Raw genomic sequence first — 22056 nt, 5'->3', positions numbered from 1 at the left:
GTAATTTCAAATGAGTTCCTCCTGTTGATTCATTTACTACATTAACATTCTATTATAATATTAAAATGTGTCCTGTGCGTCTCACATGGAAAAAATCTAGTTTTTCATGTAACATCTAATAGACAGATGACATGCTATATCAGACTATATAACATGAAAGATTAAGAAAAATATGTTACATCTTCTTTGAAAAGACAACAGTCACTCCAGATTAATAAACAAAATCTAGGGGAACTGAGTTGTAACGTAGAGCAAATACAACATATAAAGTTGGTTAAGTCTATTAAATGATAATGTTGCTTATTAACCAAATATGTTGTGATAGGTCAATGCTGAGGTTAAACAGAAAACATCAATTGAACTATTTCCCTAAATAAAGCTCCAGGGTGCAATATTTAGAGCACTTTATTCAATAAAAAATGCTTTTAAAATGGTACTTTGGTGATTGGGAAACATTGGCATCATCCGTCAACCTAACTGCAGGAAAGTTCAATAAGCTAAATAATGAACCATTTACATTATTTTCCTTAGGCTCCAGTGATTTGCAAACATTGCATCAATAGAGCTCTTTAAAAAATTATGATAAAGACCTGCTAGTCTTTCACTCTCAGCTTTTTTGTTGTCATGTTGAAATGTTTATGTTATTTAAGTGTTTTTGGAGCTTCATCTTTTTGTAAGATATTTTATTTAATATCAATATCCCATCATATTAAAACAAATGTGTTTGATACAATCATTTTACTGGATTTTCAAAGACAAATTATTTTTCAAAGATAAAACAGACACTTAAAGCTAGATTTTCAAAGGATGTCTGGCTGAGTGGTTTCTAGTTGAAACACAAGTTTGGGTGAACAAAATGTTCTTCGGAGAAAGGCTTCTCTGCCTCCCCCCCATCAAATCAGTCTATAATAGATTCTCTTCTGATTATCTTTATCCAGTTTATCCCTTCTTTTGATCATCCCCCTACAGCTGCCTTTTAACTTTTCAGGACCTACCAACCTGACCTTCCTATTTGCTTCACAAACCAAGCACTTTCCTGCTATCAGGGTTTTTTTTTATACTTGCCTTTTGCAGTTGATATGGATATATCTTTTTTCTTCCAGAGCAAAGTATTCAGGCTCCACACACAACTTGCAGGGGGCAGAGGTAGGGGGAGGGCAAGCCTAGTGTGAGACATGGGGAATTGATTTTTCCTACCTGGGTTTCTAGTAGTCTGATTTAAGGCTATCTTTAGTTTCTGGGTCAAAGGAACATTAGTGCTTAGTCATTTATTCCTCATTTGTATTTCTTACCTAAAAATCTCCTTCTCCTCTTTTTAATGATCTCTACTTCAGTTTTGATGTTATTTTTCTTCATTTTGAGGTAGTTGATTTAGTTCAGAATACCAATCAACAATCAATAGGCAACTGTGATAACCCAAATTGTGGTTACAATAAATTACAACTATTACTTGCTTATATTAACAGTTTCAGCATGACCATATTCATGCAGCTCACACATATGACATTAAAATATATACAGCTGCTTATATATTACCAATATCGGGAACATTAATTCCAAAACATAATGTCTGAAATCCTACCTTGATTACCGATGATTGTCCTAGGCTGACATTTTTACTGTTGGGGAGACTAAGTTAGTTATCTATATGGGTTCACTTTAGAATAACCTAGTCCCTATGGAGTATGCTTATAGCAAATTAAATGCTCACAAGATCTGCTATTTTGGTGCTATATGAAGATAAATGACAACAAATATCATGGGTCTAAATTTCTAGAAAATGTTTTCTATAGTTTGTTTCTATTTTGATAAGGCCTGTAGTATGAAAACTAGGATTTTGGTGATATTGTGTATGAACCTGGTAAGTTTGGTATTCCTGGTTTATATAATAGGTGGTATCATCCAACCATTTGCAGAAGGTGAAAGCTGAATGTGTTTCACTGACAACCTCTATTTGTATCTCCTCCTGAATATATTTGGTGAAAACCAACTTGCGTACCTAACTACAGACTTTTATATGTGCAATATTTTCATATCTAACAAATCAATGTTGATCCAAGTTACTGCCACACTGGGCTTGTCAGTCAGAGTATGCCTGAATACACCCTAAAATATCAGATCTTTACTCCATTCACTTCAAATATAAATGCATTTTCTTCATACATGTGTAGTAACCATTTCCCCCCCTCAAACCGAGATAAGAGGATGAAAAGAGTCACCCAAATTTGGCTCTCTTTTTAAACGTTATTTTTTAAAACTCATCATATCTTACAAAATAACATTTTTTTAAAAACAAGGCACACTAACCTCATCAGGGCTGGAAGCCTGGTATGTACGATTTTCATCACTGAAGTCCTGATCCACTTCTGCATATTCTGTTTCTGCAGTCACTCCAGTGCGGGATTCATACACGGGAGTTACGTTGTGACACAGCGCAATAGCTTTCACAGCTTCATGTATCCGACTGCTGACACTCTTGCGGACTTTGGGTGCAGAAGACTGGGCTTTTCTGGAAGGTGTTGAACTGGTACTGTTTCCACTGGACTGGGAATGCATCTTTAAAATATAGAGATCAAACACTCAAGGCAATAAATAATGAATAAATCCACTACAAGAAATATAAAACAGATGAAGAGTAATGTATACATGAAAAGTTACCTTGAAAAAGACTGCCTAAGTACATGGCCTGTCACAAAGAATGAGTTTCAGGCTACTACTGGGCTCTTTGCTCAAACTACCATATACATAATACCTTTTGCTATGATTGACAGCTTTGGAAGAGATCCAGGAATATGCAAGGAGTATCGCACCTCAGTCCTGACCAGCGTTAGCAGAGCACTATAGTATAGACAAATATTATATCACCCCACTTTGCTTGCCTTTGCCAGATCTATCACTATCTTACTTCTTACCCATTTTAGTTTTAGTCTGCATTCATTATAACAGTACCCAGAATGGAAAATTATTGAGAAATGCTCATTTAAAAGCAAGCACTTAATGGAAGTGGATACTCAAACAATTTCTAACTGTCCCTGACTCTGTAAGCTACATATCTTCCTTACCTCAGACTCTACCTTTTCCTACAGTCCCTCAAATAATGGTCCTCTTAATTCCCTTCAGAAAAAAAAATTATGTTTTTGAATGTTTTTAGCCAGTAGATAACAGGGTGAATATGACATCACTGAAATAGTGCCATATACCCTTTTTTTGCATTTCCTCCTTAGTCCCTTTGTTGTCCATGCAGGATGATTTCCCCCAACCAAGGATTTAGTTTTTTTGTTATCATTTTTGAATGTTGAGTTTTTAGGCCAGGAAGTATAGCCAGATTTTCAAAAGTGACATGTATGTGTGTCTAACATGAATCAATTTAGGGAAGCCTGATGCTTGGAAGGTAGATCATATGATCATGGGCAAGTAGGCTGGAAAAGACTTCACAAGATCATCTTCCCATGCTCAGGACACTCAGGACATCCTGTAAATTAAATTCCTGTAATATGGATCTAGTTGGAAACCCCAGAAGTTAAACATCTGAAAATCACTAGTCCTTTTTTCCAAAAATGTGGCCCAAAATGTTGGCTTTCAAAAGCATGAGTATGCCTCATGGAACTATTAGTAACTTTTCTATGCTATTATTACTCTTAAACAGAAACATCACAAGGCATGAAAATAAAAAATATTATTTCACTTATAACTTAGCTTATTTCTATATTATCTGTGAATTAATCTAGTTCATGTAACATTCTTTTTTCTTCAGACTATCAGCTTGCCTGGCATTGGCAGAAGACAATAAAGTAACTTTAAAATATTCTTCCATTAATACCTGTGATGCAGGGGGAAAAATGTCTACATCTCATTTTAAAAATATGTGGTTGCTGCAATAACCCATAACTTAGTGTTATATTTTATGTTAAAATTAAATACATTTGGAATGTATCTGACCTTCCCTCATCTTAACAATACTCCCAAATACTTTCCTGTTCACTTCAGAGTAACTCAGAAATCCTCTTTAGAAACAAGCCTTTTTTTCCCTTTGACTGCATATACTGATCTGCTGAACCGTGAACATTCTGCCCATCAAATTACAGTGTTGTCTAATAAAGGGTTTAACTTTCTGCTCATCTGGCACTGCTTTTCAGCTACTGCTTTAAACCTCTGCATTTGCATTCTGCTAACACTGATGCCATTACAGCAGCAAATAAATTAAGCTGATTTACTCCTTCTGAATTATGTTATGTTTATTGATGCTTGTATAATTTAATTTCACACAAATTCCATTAAAGATTATGCCCTCTATCACAAAATGCTTCCAGTGGGGAAATATAATCAGGTTATAATAGATTTGTGTGTTGCATTACAGTGGACCTACTAGACTATTGTCATCTTAATAATAAAACAGAACACAAACAAGGGATAAAATCAATGTCACATAAGAACCACTGTCTAACTAACTGGTAGCTTCTATTATAATAGATTGAATAAAAAATCACCATATTTTGGGATTGAAATTATCTGTAATAATTATTTTGCATAAAAGAGCTCCTTTATTTTTCTGATTTTAATGGCAGTTAGCAATATACCATATAATTAAAACATTATTTAAACATTAAGTAACAATATGCAAAATTGACAAAAAAAAAGATGCTCTAGAAAAATGGGTAAGTTGCAGTCAATTCCATTATATAACAACTACAAACTGGATTTGGATAATTTTTCTCTATATTTAGAAAAATAGCTTCTCATACAATCTTTTAAAAAAAATTCTGTGTTTAATGCCTTACACTTAAAAATAAATATGGAAATATGGTGGTCTGTCATTTAATAGCAAATATTAAAAAACTATCTCAATAGAAAATGCCTAAGTTTCTATTTTAGGTAGGGAAACAGTTATGCAGCACACAGATCTTTTTACTGGAAACACATTCTTCTCAAAGTGAAATTTTTGTTTAGTTTAAGATGGTAGTTTAGATACTACACCCAAATCAGTTAGGACAATAAACCATAATTTTGTTGCTGTTAATTTGGATATCTAGACAATCCAGATCTAATAATTCTTTTTATATAAGGTACCTTATAGCTCTCAAGTTGGAAATGACTTTTAGTCACTATGACTCTAGGCTGAATTTGGACTTTTATTTTTGAGGAACAAAAAAATCCATATTTTTTCCCAAGATACATGATTCCAAACAGAGCTATTAAGCAATGACAATAAACATTAAGAATTTTCAAAAATCCATCTTAGCTTTAGAAAAAGGACAGTAAGGGTATGTGCAAGAGTTCAGATGAACCAGCAGAAGTTTAACAGGTTAGTTTAAGCAGTTGGAAACCCAACCAACAGAACACTTTACACGTTCTCAAGGGGTCGGCTGGGTGCTCTGCCAACATCCTGCACTGCTGATGGTACTCAACCAGATGCCTATCCCAGCATGCTTTTCAGGCTCCCAAGTCTTCCTGGAGACAGTTGACAGCACCTGAGGACAGGTCAAGGCAGACTGGCTGGCCACTCCAAGGGACCATGCCACCCTCCTCACAACAAGTTTTCCCTTCCTCTCAGCTGTCAGGATGTTAGACAGAAGACCCAGAGAGGGTAATATTTTGAAATTATCCAACCAAAGGGAAAAAAAACCACAATATGTACTTTAAGAAATCCATTACATTGCCAATATCAAAATATGATTGCAAACAGTTCACTTCTGTGCTCACATAAACCATATGGCTCAATTTTGATTAGTGATCCAATATAAATTAAAGTATTTTTGTGGGTAACTGATAAGTCACAAATAAACAGGCTAGACTTGTTGAGTAAATTATTTTCTGTGAGGTCCAGATCTTGGCAAGCAGAAGTACCTGAATATATCTTAACTTGATGCAATGATGTTAGTAATGTATACTATTTTACATTAGATTTAGACTAGAATCTGAGTTTGAATTTGATGGTTCAGAAAATCTCATAGGTGCTTCATCCAAAAGTGAAGTGGTAAATAAGTACAGCTGTGTGTCAGTGATTTTTCAATAAAATGATCCAGTTTGAAATCATTTCAAAACAAAGCAATAGAAATTTTCTCACAAAAATTAAATCCTAAAATAAGGTAATTTTGAAGCAAATAAAATATTATATCTGAAATGAAACATTTTGGCTAAGATCTGGGGGATTTGTCAAATATTTGTTTTGAAATAAATCATTGAAGTGTTTCATCTTAAAAACATTTGATTCATTTACGTTTTTCCTTTCTCCCCCACCTTTTGTTGAAGTCCTGGGAGGGGAAGCTTTTCTCTGTGCAGCATTCGGGAGCCAGAACCTGCAACCCCCAAGCATGGGGCTGTGGGTGCACGGCTCTCAAGTCCTGGAGTGGGGAGCTTCTCCCTCCCACAGGCACTTCAAAGCCTGTGTCTGCAGCCCTGTATGGGTCCAGCATAGGAGAAGCTCCCTCCTGCTCCACACTTAAAAGGCGGTGTCTGCAGCTCCATGTGGGGTTGCAGGCACAGAGATCTGAAATGTCATGTAGGATAGTCCCTGGTATGGGGAACATTACCCCCTGCTCCCCTCACCTCCCAGACTGATCCCAGGGAGGACTGGAGCAGCAGGGCAAAGCCACCTGTCTACTTGTCACACTAGTGACCCTGGTCTGGGGAGTGGGCAGTGATGGCTTCCCAATCGCAGTTCCTAAACCCTGGGCTTTAAATGCCACCCCTACTGACCAGCTGGGCAGTGGGGGTAGCATTAAAAACCCAGAGGCTGGTCAGTGGGGTTGTCAAGCTGCACAGCCCTAGGGCTGTGGAGAGGGGCTGGGCCTTCTCAACACAAAGCTGACATGGGGAGAGGTTTGCTCTGTGACTTGACTGGAGCAGTAGAGGCCACCTGAGTTGCAAACCGTCTCTCTGGAGCAGGAGGGACTGCCAGAGCAATGCACAATGGGATGCCAGAAGACAACACGCAAGCTTCTATCAGTACGGCAAGTGTACCAGCATTCATTCCTCTCGCAGAAACTTTATAGAAGGCAAGACAACTTCTACCTTGTTGGAGGTGTCTGAAGTTTATATTGAACTTGCCATTTCAGTTTGGTAGGAACTGCTTGAATGCTTGTATACTTAGGGTTTCTACTGGTGGAACTACAATTCCTGCAGTAGAAATGTAATATTTATATGCACCCAAAAGAAGCAGATTTATTGATCAGGGCATGCAGAAGAATGAAGACATACACAAGGATTTAAGGCTTCCAGCCACAACTTCAATAACTTACATTTTACATAATGTCTGCTCGCTCTCCTCTCCTCTACGAGCTACCAGGAATTAAACTGGGTCCAAAACAGAGTTAAATGAACCCAAGCTAAAGGAGTTACCATGGGTCTAAACACCTGATGCACAGTTCAGGATTTATCCTACTACTCAATCCCATCACTTTCCTGCTGTAAAAGGTAATGACGTTAAAAGGAGAGCAGCATGCATACCCAAATGGTCCCAAACAACAATATATCCCTATTGCTGAAAATGCATAGTTCTAAATAAAATGTTAGTTGTAAGTAGGCCTCCAGTTATGTCCCTTTAAAGAGAACTTTCATGACATCCCACAGTTTTAGATCTAAATGGCATGACAGTGACTCAGTACTAATAAAACATGTCACCCTTAAGTAAAGTAAGTTATAAAATTAAATACCTGTGAGTAAGAACTTATAATATGACTCTGAATTTCATCCATTGTATCTGTCCCATAAGAGACAGTACCTAGGTGGAGGCGCTTAAATATCATCTCATTCTGGGTCAGCGTTCCTGTAATAAAAATATCAGTCAGGTAATAAAAGACAAAGTATGTTTAAGAGTTTGTTTTTCTTAAATATTCTGTTCCTTTGGCAGGAGGTAACAATTTATTAAGGCGTGCTCAATGCCTTCTGAGTCCTGACAATTTACACCATTTTGTTGCTTTACAAATTCTAGTAAGCCACTGACAGGTACCGTACTTGCTGACAGGTGTACAGCAACAGATTCCACTGAAGACCAACACTTTTAAGCAGCCCAAAGTATTGCTGTTAAGTAAATGAGCTCAGGGTCAGAGCAAGCTGTCAGCTCCTATTCCCAGTTATATGCACCGACAGCAAAAGACTAACAGTAGAACTAGAACTGATCAAATCCAGGTGTGTCACAGAGCATCTAGAGCTCCATAAAAAGGCCAAAGGACAAGGCAAAACAGTTCTATTCTGGGGATTGAATAAATCATCACAAATTACAATCGTTCAGTTCATTTAAGGAAGGTTAATGTAGAGTGATCAGGGTTACTCACCCTGGAGGAGTTACTGTTTCCCACCTTGAAATTGGTTCTAGTAACAGCTAGATATTTGTCCCTGTTGGACTGATAAAAATTGTCTAGACCTGCCTTTGGCAGCAACATTCTTACCCAAAAAGTGAAGCACAAGTAGTCTTCAATATAATTCTGAAAGAAGTGTGTGTGTGGGAGGGGAGTAATACACAGAAGGGAGAGAAATTCCCCTTAGGTTAGTGACTTGGCTTAAATAAAGCTACAGCTAGGAAATTAACATGGTATTAATCCATACTTAGTCTTTACTACTTGTTTTACTTCTTTCTCCATATAGCAGGGTAGATTTACCAATGTGGCTGCATGTTAATTTTGCTGATGACTTGTCTTGGGTTTAGGCTGCTGTAAAGCAGAGGGCAAACGGGACCAATTTATTGTCAATATGTAAAAAAAGACCACTGAAGGGATTGCTAATTTTGTGTATCATTTTTACAAGGGTTGCAAGGCGGTACTTGTAATCAACTGTAATATTAAAAGAATTGTGGTATAGTTGTATAAAGAGAAGCACATACATGACTTTTGTATAAGACTTGAAGAGTGTTCTAAAATAAAGGATGGATATAATGTTATGGGGAAAGTTTAATCACTTTCCACTGACCCAGAGATGTGGCCAAGAGACATCTGCCTATGCCAAGGTGAGACAAAACAGTGGTAAGACAAAACAGCCTAGGAACTGGGAAGGATGGTGTTTTTTGTGAAAGCCATCAAGCTGTGGAACTCCCAAACAGAACTCAGGGTAAGTTCATTTATTACGTCTTGAAAAGTCCAATGACAAAGGTCTACCTCTTTTGCTCAGGCTTTCCACCTACAGAGGCAGCATTAAACTAATTGGTGATTTTTTCCCATCACATAGATAGTGTGCTACTTTTAGAAAGAGACTCAATATATTAAACTTCACCAACAGGAAAAGGAGAGAACATTAACCTATCAGACAAATGCACAAACCTAGGAAATCTTAATTTGGCACTCAGATATGTTGACTGAAATGCATGTACACATATGAAGACTACCACAGAGAGGGATGCATTAGAAGTTGCATCAGAGCAACTGTTGTACTCAACTGACTTACTAGTGTAAGTACCCTACTAGTAGCAACATACTGCGGCTACACTTAAAAGGACCACATTGTTAAGGGCTTTATTATACTTCATACACATAGGAGTAAAAATAAGGTAGACTGATACATTATTGTCCTGTCTGGGCAAATTTCTATGCACATATGCAAAAAGTAAGCTCCTTAAAACACTATCCCTAATTATTAGCACCTTGGATTTGTATTTTAAAGAGAAAGGGTTTACTCCGAATTTTGGAGTATGCTTAAAGGTCAGTTATTTAAATAATATATTTTCCATGAAAATATAGGCCATAAAAAGAAGTCTTTTTGTTAAAAATATGTAAGTATAAAAAGTATAAGTATATACTTATGTATAAATATACATAAAGAAGAAAATTGTCAACTATGGCTCTTTATGTACAGTCTCTAACATTATTCCACAGGATATATGAAGAAAAACTTTCTGGTAAACAGATAGATTCAAAGTTATCTAAAACAGGTCACTGGAAATTAACAACACTTCCTAATTTGACGAATTTAGCCTCTAACCGGAATACGCCTGGAATTTTAGAATTAACATAAATAGTGTTTTCAGAGACTACTTTACATCTGTAAGAAACTACAGGGTGTCAGTCACGGAGTGACACTTTATGTTCACAACTGTCTACAGTGACATCCTTGATTTTAAGAAAGTACTAATTGAAGGGTGGGCGGGACAGGGTTCCATGACTAGGCGTAACAAGGGATAGAGGTTATCCGTGGCTAGGTTCCTCTGTTACACTCATAGAAACAAGATCACATACTATTCGTTTTCAAGTATACTTAAGGGTGCATAAATATATTTTGAAAAATATAGATTGGAATTAATCTAGCATGCAGGTAATCCCATTATATACTACTATGCATCTTGTGGGCTTTTAAACAAGGATTGGACTTTGGTAATGTTCTTGTGATAAAAAGAGATTAGTGTAATGGAGTAGCACGAGTAACCTTCTTGATTTTTTAAAACTTATTTTAAAAACATTTTTGGGTAGGATAATGGGACAACAAATAATTTTAAAGTGTAGTATGGAATACTTTACACAAAGCTTTATTCTTCTCTTATATTTGATATCGTGTCTCAGTCCCAGTAGGACAGTAAAACACAGCAAGTCATAGGAAGAGAACAAGTTAAAAGCATCAGATACGCTATAATTAGTGTTTAGAAACTAGAAATTGTTTAGACAGTTAACATCCAGTTTATGCATCTGATAGAGGGTACATCCATTAGTGTTGTTCAGTGATATAACCATGCTGTCACAGTCATAAATCTTTCTTCCCAGTTACACATTACATATCTGCTACTCCTACTTCCTGGTAATATATGTACAATTAAATTTCATCCCCACTCTTGTTGAGTTATAGCGCTGTAATAGTTAGCTCATCATTCACAGTAACCATTTTAAGGAACTGTATCTTTTTCCTCAATGTTCAACAGAGAGGCACTTTTCTTTTGCTTAAAAATTATCCCAGATCCTTGTATTCATGCAGTAACATTTTAAAAAGAAAGAAGTTTTTTGAAAGACTTATTGGTGAATTATTTACAAAATGTTGGCAAAATTAGGAAAAATTCAAGTGCGAAACAGCATTTCCAAGTGTGGTTGAAAAGTAGCCCACAAGGAATGAAGCGTTGCGCTACTCATCTCTAGATTTCATCTCAGTCTTCATTATCTGGTTATTATGTACAAGCTGGTTTCACTTTCAATACTTGGTGAGCATTTACTGCATGAGACAAAAGTACTTATGCAATGTTTCCCCTTTAAAATGTACACTTTTTACCAATAACTTTCTGGGATAGTTGTTTATCAAACTCTAGAATTTAAACAAAAATGTTATATTTCCAGACATGAAAAACAGCTTGCACGCATCCAGTGAGCATGCAAGACCAACATCACTTTCTAAAGAATCTGAATTTTCACTTCAAACAGCTAAATGTTTATAAAGATGAACTTCCAAGTGAGAAATAATGTGCTCATCTTCCTGAATCAAAAGAAAATGCAAGCATCTTCCTTCTGACTACAGATTTGCCCAGGCTTGGAATGTAATTAACAATTCACTGGGGTCAGTTTTAGGACCACTAGAGTACTCAGAGCCCTGTAGACCATAGTTAAGAATCAAGCCAGTTTGACAATTACCTCAGGAAATAAAGGAAAGGTGTGGGGACAAGGCAGATTTATTTTTTTTTCTCGGTAGGCAGAAGGCTTGGTATATAGATCAGGGTTGATCTTTCCTACCTTGTAGCAATCAGCAAACTTGAGGAGAAGCAAGAAGGTAGAATGAAAAGAAACATGTGAAGTACCAGCTGTCCTTATTCAGTACTTGCACCTCTCATACTACTCTCAGAAGTAGGCTGCTATCTTTTCCTTCCCTTGGTCAGAATAGGAAAATTAATTGGCACCTTGCTTTGAGGTATCATAGAGCAGTGGTTTTCAATCTTTTTTCATTTGCAGACCCGTAAGAAATTTCAAAAGGAGGTGCAGATGCCTTTGGAAATTTTGAATGGAGGTACAGACCCCTTTGAATTTTAAGTGTGGGTATTCACATACTTTTGACTGATCATAGTCATCTTTCGTGGACCCTTTAGACAAAGTGGCTAGGGACAGACATTACACATAAACCGGTTTAAATGATCAAAAATGGGTTTAAACCTGTAACAGAACAGACATCTAGTGCACATAAACCAGTTTGAAAATGGCCGAAACTGATTTCAGATAAACCTGGTTGAACATAGTATCAGATTTAACTGATTTGACTCAAACCAATTTATGCCATGTCTGTCCCAGACCCCTTGCTGATTTAAGTTAAACCAGACTCCTCCAGCATCCCAGCATGCTCTCTGGGCTGGGCAGAGATCTGCTCCAGTGATTTGGGCTGGTCCCTCCCCCCTCTGCTATCTAGCCAGAGCAGAGGCAGGGTGTGGCCAGAAGCCGGCCTGTCATGGCCCCTGAGGCAAATTCCTCCCTCCGTCCCCTCCCCCCCCCACAAACCCTGGGTGGGGACCACAGCTGGGGTTTGCCAGCCCTAGCCACACTTCCATGGCCTGCCTACAGCCAGGCAGGGACAGAGTTAATTTCTTTCTCTGTTTCCTCTCTCCCCCGAAATGCTCAGGGGTTTGGCTGCAGTCTCTGTGGCTTGCCTGCAGCCAGGCAGGGAGGGAATTAATTCCACAGAGTATCTGGAGCAAGGGAGGGGGGCAGGGGGAAGGGAGGGGAGAGGCATGCTAGTCCCCTGTGTGCAGATCCAAGCCTTACACCTGTGAGCCCAGAGCTAAGACCTGCAAGACCAGACTGAAAGGTGGTAAGTGTTGGCAAAGACCTGACAATCATCACACATGCTGGAGATGTAGTTTAGGGAAGTTGCAAACAGCTTCACCAAAGAATGCAGAGAGATACATTTACATTATAAAGCAGAATGTGTAAAAGGTGGGAATACCTAAACAAAGCCTTTCTGAATGCCTGGCTGTAAGGAGATACTCTGCCCTCAGGATTAGGAAAACTAACTCTTGCCTTGCTGGTTTACATTTTAAGTTACACTGAATTGTGTATGCTGTGTTTTACTGGGCTGTATTTTAGTTTAGATTCAGATTAGATTATTTTAGTCTGGAAGATTTTTGGTAGCTCCCTGTTGCATGCTTTGCAAATTCCTGTGTTCAATACATGCTTGTTTCAGAGAAAGGACTTTTTCCCCATTCCCACTCCTCAGCCTGGCAGCAGCTGCCCCTCCCCTCCCCTGCCCCCTCCAGGCTGGTGACTGGCATCCCGTGTGTTGTGCTAGGCTCGGCTGGTGCCTGGTCATGCCCCCTCCACTCCAGCAGGGAGGGGTGAGAGCCTTGGAGGGCATCTCTTTTCCCTCCCCTTTGGCAGTGGCTGTCAGGCATGCTCTAGCACCCTCCAACTTCTGCCTTGAGCCACTACAGGCATGAGAGTGCATTTCCAGATTTAACAGAGAATGTTTGTCCAGTTATTAATCAGTTTAAGATGCACAGCTTAGACTAACCTGCAAAAAGTGAATCAATTCAGGCTCATGCTTTTTGAATATGTCTCCCTAGACAGTCTGTGGACCCTCAGGGGTCTGTGGACCACAGGTTGAAAACCACTGTCATAGAGAACTGGATTCTTTGTTTATGTCTGATGAAGAAAATTATAATGATGAACAAACAGCAATTAAAACTTCTTGGTGATTCTCAAAGTTGTATCTATCTCTAATTATTCCCCACTTCTCATTACAGAATTATGGAGGGAAGAAAAAAACACCTACAAATTAATGGTGGGGTGGGGAGGGGGGAGGGAGAAAAATACATCTAAAAATTGCACTTAAAAAAATTACCATACTTTCTGAAATAACTATGAAAACCATTCTGTCAGATTACAACTGATCACATAAACTGAAATACAAAGTGGATGTCCATTACATGTCTCTATTAAAAGTAATTCCTAAATTCACATTGAATGACTGGAACACCCAAGTGGGCATATATTCATCCTAGCCTTCTGAAAACTAATGATAACTACAACCTATTTCTTCAACTGAAATTCTGCAATTTGTCTATTTTAGATTTTAGTCTTCTAGTTGTCAACTAATAAATCTTGCCAACCTGCAAAATCTTAGCTGCATGTCTCTGTATATAAACATTTTAAATATTTGCACCTTCTGTTTCTACTGCAGTCAGTCTACTGCAGAAAATAATTCTACCTTTCACTGACATCTCTTTTTGTTTGGTTTTTCATGACTAATAATGGAAAAGATATTGTGAACAAGTTCAAGCTTAAAGATAACAGAATGTTAACAATATTCTTTTACAAATATAGTTCCATCTCATTTTCAAAATTTCCTTTGTGTGACTTGGTTGAATCCTATCTATTTTAAAATTTAAAAAATTGGAATTTGGCCAAGAATTGGTAATTTGAAAATGTTATAAACACAGATGAAAATACAAAGCTCATTTAAAAAGGCATTCAGGAATTATGGTAGTTATCACATAATTTGCCACCAAAATAATTTAACTTTGTTTTGGAATACAGTTCCCACATAAGAAGAATATCTTGACAAAAATTTAGTATGTGATTGCTGAAAAAAAAATTGTATGCTTTTTAATGAAGCAAAGAGTTTTTGACTACAACTGTATCATTAAACACAGAGCAAAGCAGGCAAAGAGGAAATTAATTTCTAAGGAAAAAGTCCTGCAGGCATCATTCCCTGGGTAGCAACAGATGTGATTCACAACAGAGCAGCAGAGAATTTTTTTTTGAGAAGCAGATGCAGAGCTTTCTGATCAAATATTACTAGATTGTAATTTAGCCTAATACCAACATTCTAAAAGGCCACAATAAAGCAGCAAGCAAATACGTGCAATACATAAACGTTAATAATTTTGCCAGAAGTCACAAGGGTGAACAACCTTTCATATAGCATGTATTCAGTGCTTGAAAGAAACTTGCTTAAGAGACAAACAGTTAGATCTGGAGCTACTCTAAAATTTGAATCATTCTCTGTAAGCTTCCAACTGAGGATCTGGCCTGATATAGTTAATGGTGAACTTTTGTTAGCAGTACAAAAAAGAAACCTGGCAAAAATATTGGCCCCTATAGGATGCAAGAAGAGAAATCATATAAAATGACAATTCTGAACATTTACACAGAATACTTCCTTCCCTTTTCTTCCAGCTATATACTGTTCCCAAAACTCAGTGTAGTATAGTACTAAGCAAAAAAGAAAAAGAACATCTAGCTCAAGAACAGCTGCTCAAAGTGTTTTGCTTATTCTTTTCTGTGGACTAATGTCCATGTTAATAATTTGGTTTGGGTACTGTTGCTCAGAACAACAGCCATTCATTCCCCTGTGCTCTTAGACTCCCATAGGTGAAATTGCACAAGACTGAAAGCCACAGAATGGCTGATGGCAGCACGCATGTTCATTGGTGATCTATCACATCTCATGGAGAGGGACCAAGGAAAACCTATGGAAGAAGAACCCTTTGCTGCTGCTGAGGAATGTGGAGGATAATGTGTCCGAAAAAGGTACATGTTACTTGCAAGGAACTTTAAAAAAAAATACTATTTTGTTCTATGTACAATTTTAAGTCAGGCAGTTATAGAAATGGTTGTTTTAAATACATCTTTAAAAAATAATTTGTAAAATCAGTATAATTGTTGGAGCTATACTTTCTCAAAGTACACTATAGCACATTTACAGGAGACGTTTAATAAAAAAGCCCATGTTAACACATTAGCCTTTAACACAGGGCTTTCCCAGAAAATTAGGAATCCCATTACTCTATGCATCTGTTCAACTAGTGTATGTGTTAAGTATCTCATTTGGTCCAAACACCCACTAAAATGTTAATTACAGAACTCAAATGCAAGTGTATGCATTAGTAAATAGCTATGCTATGCTAACTAAACTGTATGTTTGTTATAACTGAACGCTCTGGTTGTCTCCATGAATGGCATAAAGCTTGCAGTTTCACACTCTGAATGTCAAAAACGTTCAATAAATATTGCCAAATATCTTTGTTTTTCCTTTGTGATTAGGATCTTCTGTACCCTGGAGAGGATAAGATATCATGCTCAGCTGCCCTTGGAAAACACTGGAAACAGCATTTTTCCCCCCATAACAGATGACGCCTTTCTGTCAAACTTATATGTGATTCAAGTCCAAACAACATGGCATTTTGGGTAATGGATGCTATAATTAAAATGTGAGTCCTAAAAACCTGTTGTTTTAGTGGGTGTTTTTAGTAATGGCTTTGTTCTACATGAAGATAAAAACTCCCTAACAAAAGAATTAATGTATTGCTTTAATAGGCTGCACCCTGAGTTAAGTTTTAAAATTTATGAGTTCTCTGCAGCATTGTTCTTTAAACAATGGCATTGTCAAATGCAACCAGTGAGAAGATTAAAGTTCTCCCAGCAGATTAAGTACAAATTATCTGTCCTCCTGTTTCAGCATCATTTGTTCATTTATCACATAACGTCTAGTATTTCTGGTCAGTGTCAATATGCTCTGCATCCTTGCAGTTAACAGATGTCTTCTCTTGTCGAATGAATTACTTTATGTTTCACGCACTGGTGGCCGCAGATGTGTCACTATAGCAACATCATTAATTTCAGATCTTACCGGAAACATGCACTCCAATCAAACCTAATTATACCACATTGCTTTCTTGTCCCACAATAAGGAAACTATAATGCAATTATTGGGATACTTCATTTTCTATTCTACTGTGGCAAATGAGAGAGCCACTGTGATGGACGCTTCTTGTCAAAAAGCTTATTGATGAAGCACAAACCCAATTTACAATCATACAAAGGACTACCCTGCAATTATGTTAGTAATGTAATGCTCCTTAAACTCAACAACTAATTCTTAATCATTTCAAGTGAAGCTTGGACCACACTATAAGATTTTTGCAAGCTGTACTCTGTATCCTCTCTTCATTTTCAATATTGAGAAACCTGTTTTGTTCCTGTATTGAAACAGAAACCCCCTTTAGATCTGCTTTTATAAGGTCTGTCACTAGATGGGTTATAAGACTTGCTGTGTTTTACCTTGGACATCCCAACCGCAAGGGGGCAAAAGAAAAGTGTGAGCTATTTGACAAACTAAATACCTAACTTTAATATTGTTATAGTGAAAACAGAAGCTGTTGCAGGCAGATAATTATGGAACAGGTATCTTGAATCAATCATATCCAAATTCTATTTACTCCCTTAGCAATATATTTAAAATTGTGATCAATCTGAGATTGAAACCAGAGAATATAAGAGTATATGATCAATCTAGGTAAACCCTAAATACTCTGCACAAACACACATATTTTTATTACTCAACATCATTTTAAAGTTAGCAAAACATTTTGACTCTAGTTCCCTATAGAATTGGGTTTGTATCCACTTTTACTTCATTACATTTTACAGCTTCAATTATTTCTTGAAAACGCAGACACTGATATTCTGAAAAGTCCTTATTGTTGACAGCTAGAAATATCCCTGTGTTTTAACATGCTTTCAAGGCTTTTTGATATGTGTCTACTTAGCTACATGCAGTACATGCATTAAGAATGCATAGGAAAAGGTTAGGCACATACTCCCTCTATTTTTTAAAATAGACCAGGCCCAGTGTAATTTTAAGTGGTACAATGTGGCATACGCCAACAAGAGACAATCAGAAGCAAAATTAAGGGTACTTTTTTTTTTTTGAGTGACCCTGCTTGGTGCGTCCTTCTAAAACTACCAGATTTTTGGCAAAAATAATATATTTTATACTTAAACCATCAAATTCTGTGATCCTATGAAGTCATAATTTTAGCATTTTGATGGTAATAAGTTTTATATACAATTATTGTCATGGGCCATGTTAATTTGCCAGGTGTTTTTCCTTAAATTAATACCTTACTAAAATGATTCTCAACCACTTGGGGTGCCATGCAACTTTAGCAGTGTTGACTGTGCAAGCACCTACACAATTCACAAGATAAAAACAGAGATTTCATATAGGAATTCATAGCGTCAAAAAGTTCTGACCTGTTGTGGTCTTTCTGAGTTCTGTGCAAAATAAAAATTGCTTTATTATTTTTCTGTAGTCAAAGAAAAGTGAAAGCTAAGGGCTGGCATTTTTGAGGGGTGTCTTGAGTGTAACAAGGGGTGCCTTGATTCTAAAACGTTTGAGAACCACTGTCTTATTGTCATTCTGAATTCACAGTATTCAGTCAAGAAAAAAGAAAAAGAAAAAATATGTATATATCAAACAAGGTACTAGAGATGCATTAGCCAAGAGAAACGATATAGGGGATATTAATTTTTATGCTTTAGGGCATGAGCTGATCACAAGCCAGGGTCAGTCGCACGCTTTCCCACATGTTATATATTATGTAATTGGCCAAATTTGCTCATGGAGTTTAAACACCTTCCTCTGAGCATTTAGTGCAACCTCTAATCCGAGAGACAGAATACCACACTACATGAATCATAGTTACATTCTGGTAGGGAAACTGTATACTGTTAAAATAAAAAATGATTTTTATAAGGAATCCATAATGTTTCTGCTAGAACTAGTTGGTGGATGAACTCCAGTGTTATTTATAAATACCCCCTTTCTTCCTTTTTATACATATTTATCATTTGCAAAGCTATACTGTAAATTACATATTTCACAAGCTAAAATTACAAATTTCAAGCTAGACATTAGACAGAACTCTTTAAAAGTTAGGTAAATTACCATGATAAAGGTTGCAATTAAATTCAGCAAGCAGCTTCAAATAGTTTACAAATAATTAGTTAAACTGAAATAAACTTCGTAAAGCTCAGGATCGTTAATGTGCTTTAAAAAACTATTGTATTGTATTTTTTGGCATTCATACTCCCATAGACTGGGAAGGAAAAAAAAGAGAGGTGGTAAATATATAGAAGGTGCTAATACAACACAGCATTAGGGATATACATGTATTTAGAGACCAGATTAAAATGTTTTTAATATACTGTGTTTAATGTATTACTTAGATTATGTCACTAGATAACACTAATAAAAATTATTCAATGTAGAACGTGCTCCTGTTTCACACAGTGTTGCAAAGCAAGGCATAGAATGCACTATCTGAACTAATGTGAAATACAGGCAAGAAAAAAAAAGTCCTGCCATGACGATTTCTTAGAGCTTAGGTAAAAATATTAAAATCCATAGATATTTTTCTATTGCAGTTTGGAGAACTATTTTATTTTTTTTATTATTTTAGGGAATCTCCTTGAAGAAAAATCACTGTATTTTAGTAGACTGATGTACTCAATCTCAGAGAGAACTAATCAATGTAAAAATAAATTAAGAAACAATGCCTTTTCTTTGGTGTTTGATTTAGCAATGCCAGGACTAACATCTTACAGCAATAAAGTTCCTCAAATCTTAACAAATATGACTGTGGCATACTATAAGAACCTATTTCACTCATAAATACTGAAAAGAATAGGATGGGAAAAGCTTATCATTCAGGATTTTATACCTTATGAAGAAGACTAGAGGACAACAGATAGACATCAAATGAGCGCAGCATTTCTACTTCACACACTTATCTATATTCCAGACCACTGTACTAAGGATTAGTAAGGATGGTTTTGTTTATTTTGTCACTGTTCAAGGTGAAGTACAATAATGGCAGCAGTTAAGAAGATCAAATAGAGAAATTAATCTCAGGAAAATGAAAGGATAAAACATGACTTCACCTCTCCCTTAGAAACCACCATTTTAGAGGCTGTTCTTAGTATTTTAGCACAGGCTTACTTGTTTGTAGGCCAGTTCTAATTTTGAATTGTCTTTAAAGATTTTTCAAGGGAATGAGTTTATAGGGATACCTGTGACACACAAAAAAACCCAGCAGTTTGAGGGCTAAAATGCCATTTAGCATCATCTGGGTTAACTCACATGGTAGTTTATGAAATAATAATAATACCACTAATGCAGCCATTATAGTAAAAGATTACATTGAAATAATCAGGACTACTTATAGGATACAGACAGACATTTGCAGGGGTGAGGCAGAAGTTAGAGTGAATTAAAAATGGCCACCCGATCTAGGGTAAATTGGGATGGGGATGGGGCAGTGGGGAATCTGGAGGGCTCCAGGGGGCAAGCAGGCTCCCTGAGAGGTGGGTGGGACCAGGGGACAAGCTGGGTCAGAAGGGAGGACTGGGGAGGGATCAGTGAGATAAACAGTGCCTGCAGAGGGGATTGGGGAGACCAGGGGGGCTAGCACAGTTTGCTGGGGGGTGCTTGGGAGACTGTGAGGGCAAGTGGGATCTGAGAGGGGTTGGTGGAGTCTGAGAGAGTTTAGTGGAATCAGGGATGATTGGTGGGGTCCTCAGGGGGGCTTGGTAGAATGGAGATGTGCTCCTCTCCTCAGGGGCTATTTTTAGCCTCCCAATCACCCCAGATGAACTCCCCCTCCAGTGAACCAACCATCCCACTCCAGCTTACTGCCTCAGCTCCCAGCACCGACTGATAAAATCATCACTTGTAGGAGCAGTTTGTGGGATGGGTCATTTGGTGGCCTTGGGGCAAAGGGGGAGGGGGTGGTGGCTAGTTTGGGGGAGGGGCTGGGGGCTAAAAATGGCCCAGTGCTGGAGAGGAGATATAGAAAAAGTGGAGCCCTGGGACTGGGGCCAATGGCTCAGTTTGCCCAGCCCTGGGGCTATGCTGGAAACTACTTAAATTCAATTAGATTGGTTTCACTGGATCCGATCTAAGTTAGACTACCTGAGAGGTACAGTTAACTTAGATTGGGTCAGCCATTTTCAGACTGATGTAAGCTTCCTGAACTCTTGACAGTTCACACTTCTCTCTACCTAACTAGGAATCTAAGTGTAAGATCTGCACCTGGGTGAACTAAGTTAGATTGGGTGGCCATTTTTACTGCAATCTAACTTCCCTGAGGCTAGGGACAAACATTTCACAAACTGGTTCAAGTGATCAGAAACCGGTTTAAACCTGAAACAGAACAAACATTCAATACACATTAACTAGTTTCAGGATGACCGAAACTGGTTTGAGATAAACCTGGTTGAATGTAGTATCAGACTCAACTGATTTGGCTCAAACCAGTGTATGCAATGTCTGTCCCAGACCCCTTCCTGGTTTAACTTAAACCAGAGTTCTCCAGCATCCCAGCATGCACTCTGGGCTGGGTAGGGCTCTCTGCTTCAGCCACAGGGCTGACCCCACTCCTCTGCTCTGTAGCCCGAGCAAGGACCAACCAGCCTTAGCAGGGACACTAGCAGGCTTGGCCCCATTAAGGCAAACTGGTCCACCTTTACCTTAACAAGGCCATGCTGGGACGGACTCTTCCCCCTCCTCTTACCCCCACTCCAGGGTCAGGGGGGCTCTGTGAGGCACTGGAGGAGGACTCCTGCTCCTCCTCCACACCCTGCAGTGGGGGGGGAGGGACTCCACGAGGCTGTCCAGCCCCCAGAGGGAGGCTCTTCCCCCTACTCCTCGCCCCCCTGCTGCCACAGGGCAGGGAGGGGGGCTCTGTTCGGAGCTGGGAGGTTCTTCCCCCTCCTCCTCTGCTCCTGCTGCTGTGGGATGGGGAGGGGGACTCTGTGAGGTTGCCTGGCCCCAGAGAGGGACTCTTTCCCCTGCTTTTCCCCCCACTCCTCCCCCTGCAGGGCAAGGAGGAGGGTTCTGTTCAGTGCTAAGTGGGGGGAGTAATCCCTCTCATCCCCCCCACCCTCCCTGCCATGGGGTAGGGGGGGGGTCTGTTCAATGCTGGGGAGTACTCTTCACCCTCCTTCTCCCCTTACCCCCTTCTGCCACAGGGTGTGTGCGTGTGGGGGGGGCGCTCTGTGCAGTGCTCCATGGCTTGGCTTCGCCCAGCCAGGGCACGGGGAGCAGCTATAATGGAACTGCAGCTGCCAGGGGTGGCCCCGCCCACGTGGCCACACCTGGCCTTGCTCAGCCCTGGCTGAAGCAGCTGCATGGTCTGGCTGGGCCAGGCCATGGGGGCAGGGCCACCCCTGGCAGGTGCAGCTCAGTGACAGGGACGTTGAGCCCTGTCAGCAAGCTCAGCCGGGCCCAGTGCGCAGTAGATGGCTGCTAGCCGAGCCATCTCAGAGGTGCCCCAGGGGCTCACGGGTGTGCTACCAGCCCCTATGGTGGGTGGCTGCTGGGTTCTGG

The 22056-nt window shown here is 38.7% G+C and overlaps 1 protein-coding gene and 1 long non-coding RNA gene across 5 annotated transcripts in view; one reads left to right on the top strand and one right to left on the bottom strand.

The window, feature by feature from the left end:
- The window catches only part of ATP9B (ATPase phospholipid transporting 9B (putative)), a 343595-nt gene that overhangs the window by 43640 nt on the left and 277899 nt on the right, over positions 1-22056 (bottom strand). For all 4 annotated transcript variants that reach the window (XM_059724300.1, XM_006258252.4, XM_059724301.1 and 1 more), the window contains 2 exons: positions 7653-7765; positions 2308-2556 (listed from right to left, as the gene is read on the bottom strand). In XM_059724300.1, coding sequence (XP_059580283.1) covers positions 2308-2556; positions 7653-7765 — 362 coding nt within the window. The remainder of the gene's footprint in view (positions 1-2307; positions 2557-7652; positions 7766-22056) is intronic.
- LOC109283871 (uncharacterized) lies at positions 12578-17344 on the top strand. The gene is made up of 3 exons (XR_002091180.2): positions 12578-12696; positions 15248-15416; positions 15930-17344. It is a non-coding gene; the product is annotated as an uncharacterized LOC109283871 (long non-coding RNA).

This window comes from Alligator mississippiensis, chromosome 3 (genome assembly GCF_030867095.1).
Source record: "Alligator mississippiensis isolate rAllMis1 chromosome 3, rAllMis1, whole genome shotgun sequence".
NCBI classification, from domain to species: domain Eukaryota; kingdom Metazoa; phylum Chordata; order Crocodylia; family Alligatoridae; genus Alligator; species Alligator mississippiensis.
Note: the sequence above shows the minus strand (reverse complement) of the source record. Positions and strands in the feature narration are given on the sequence as shown.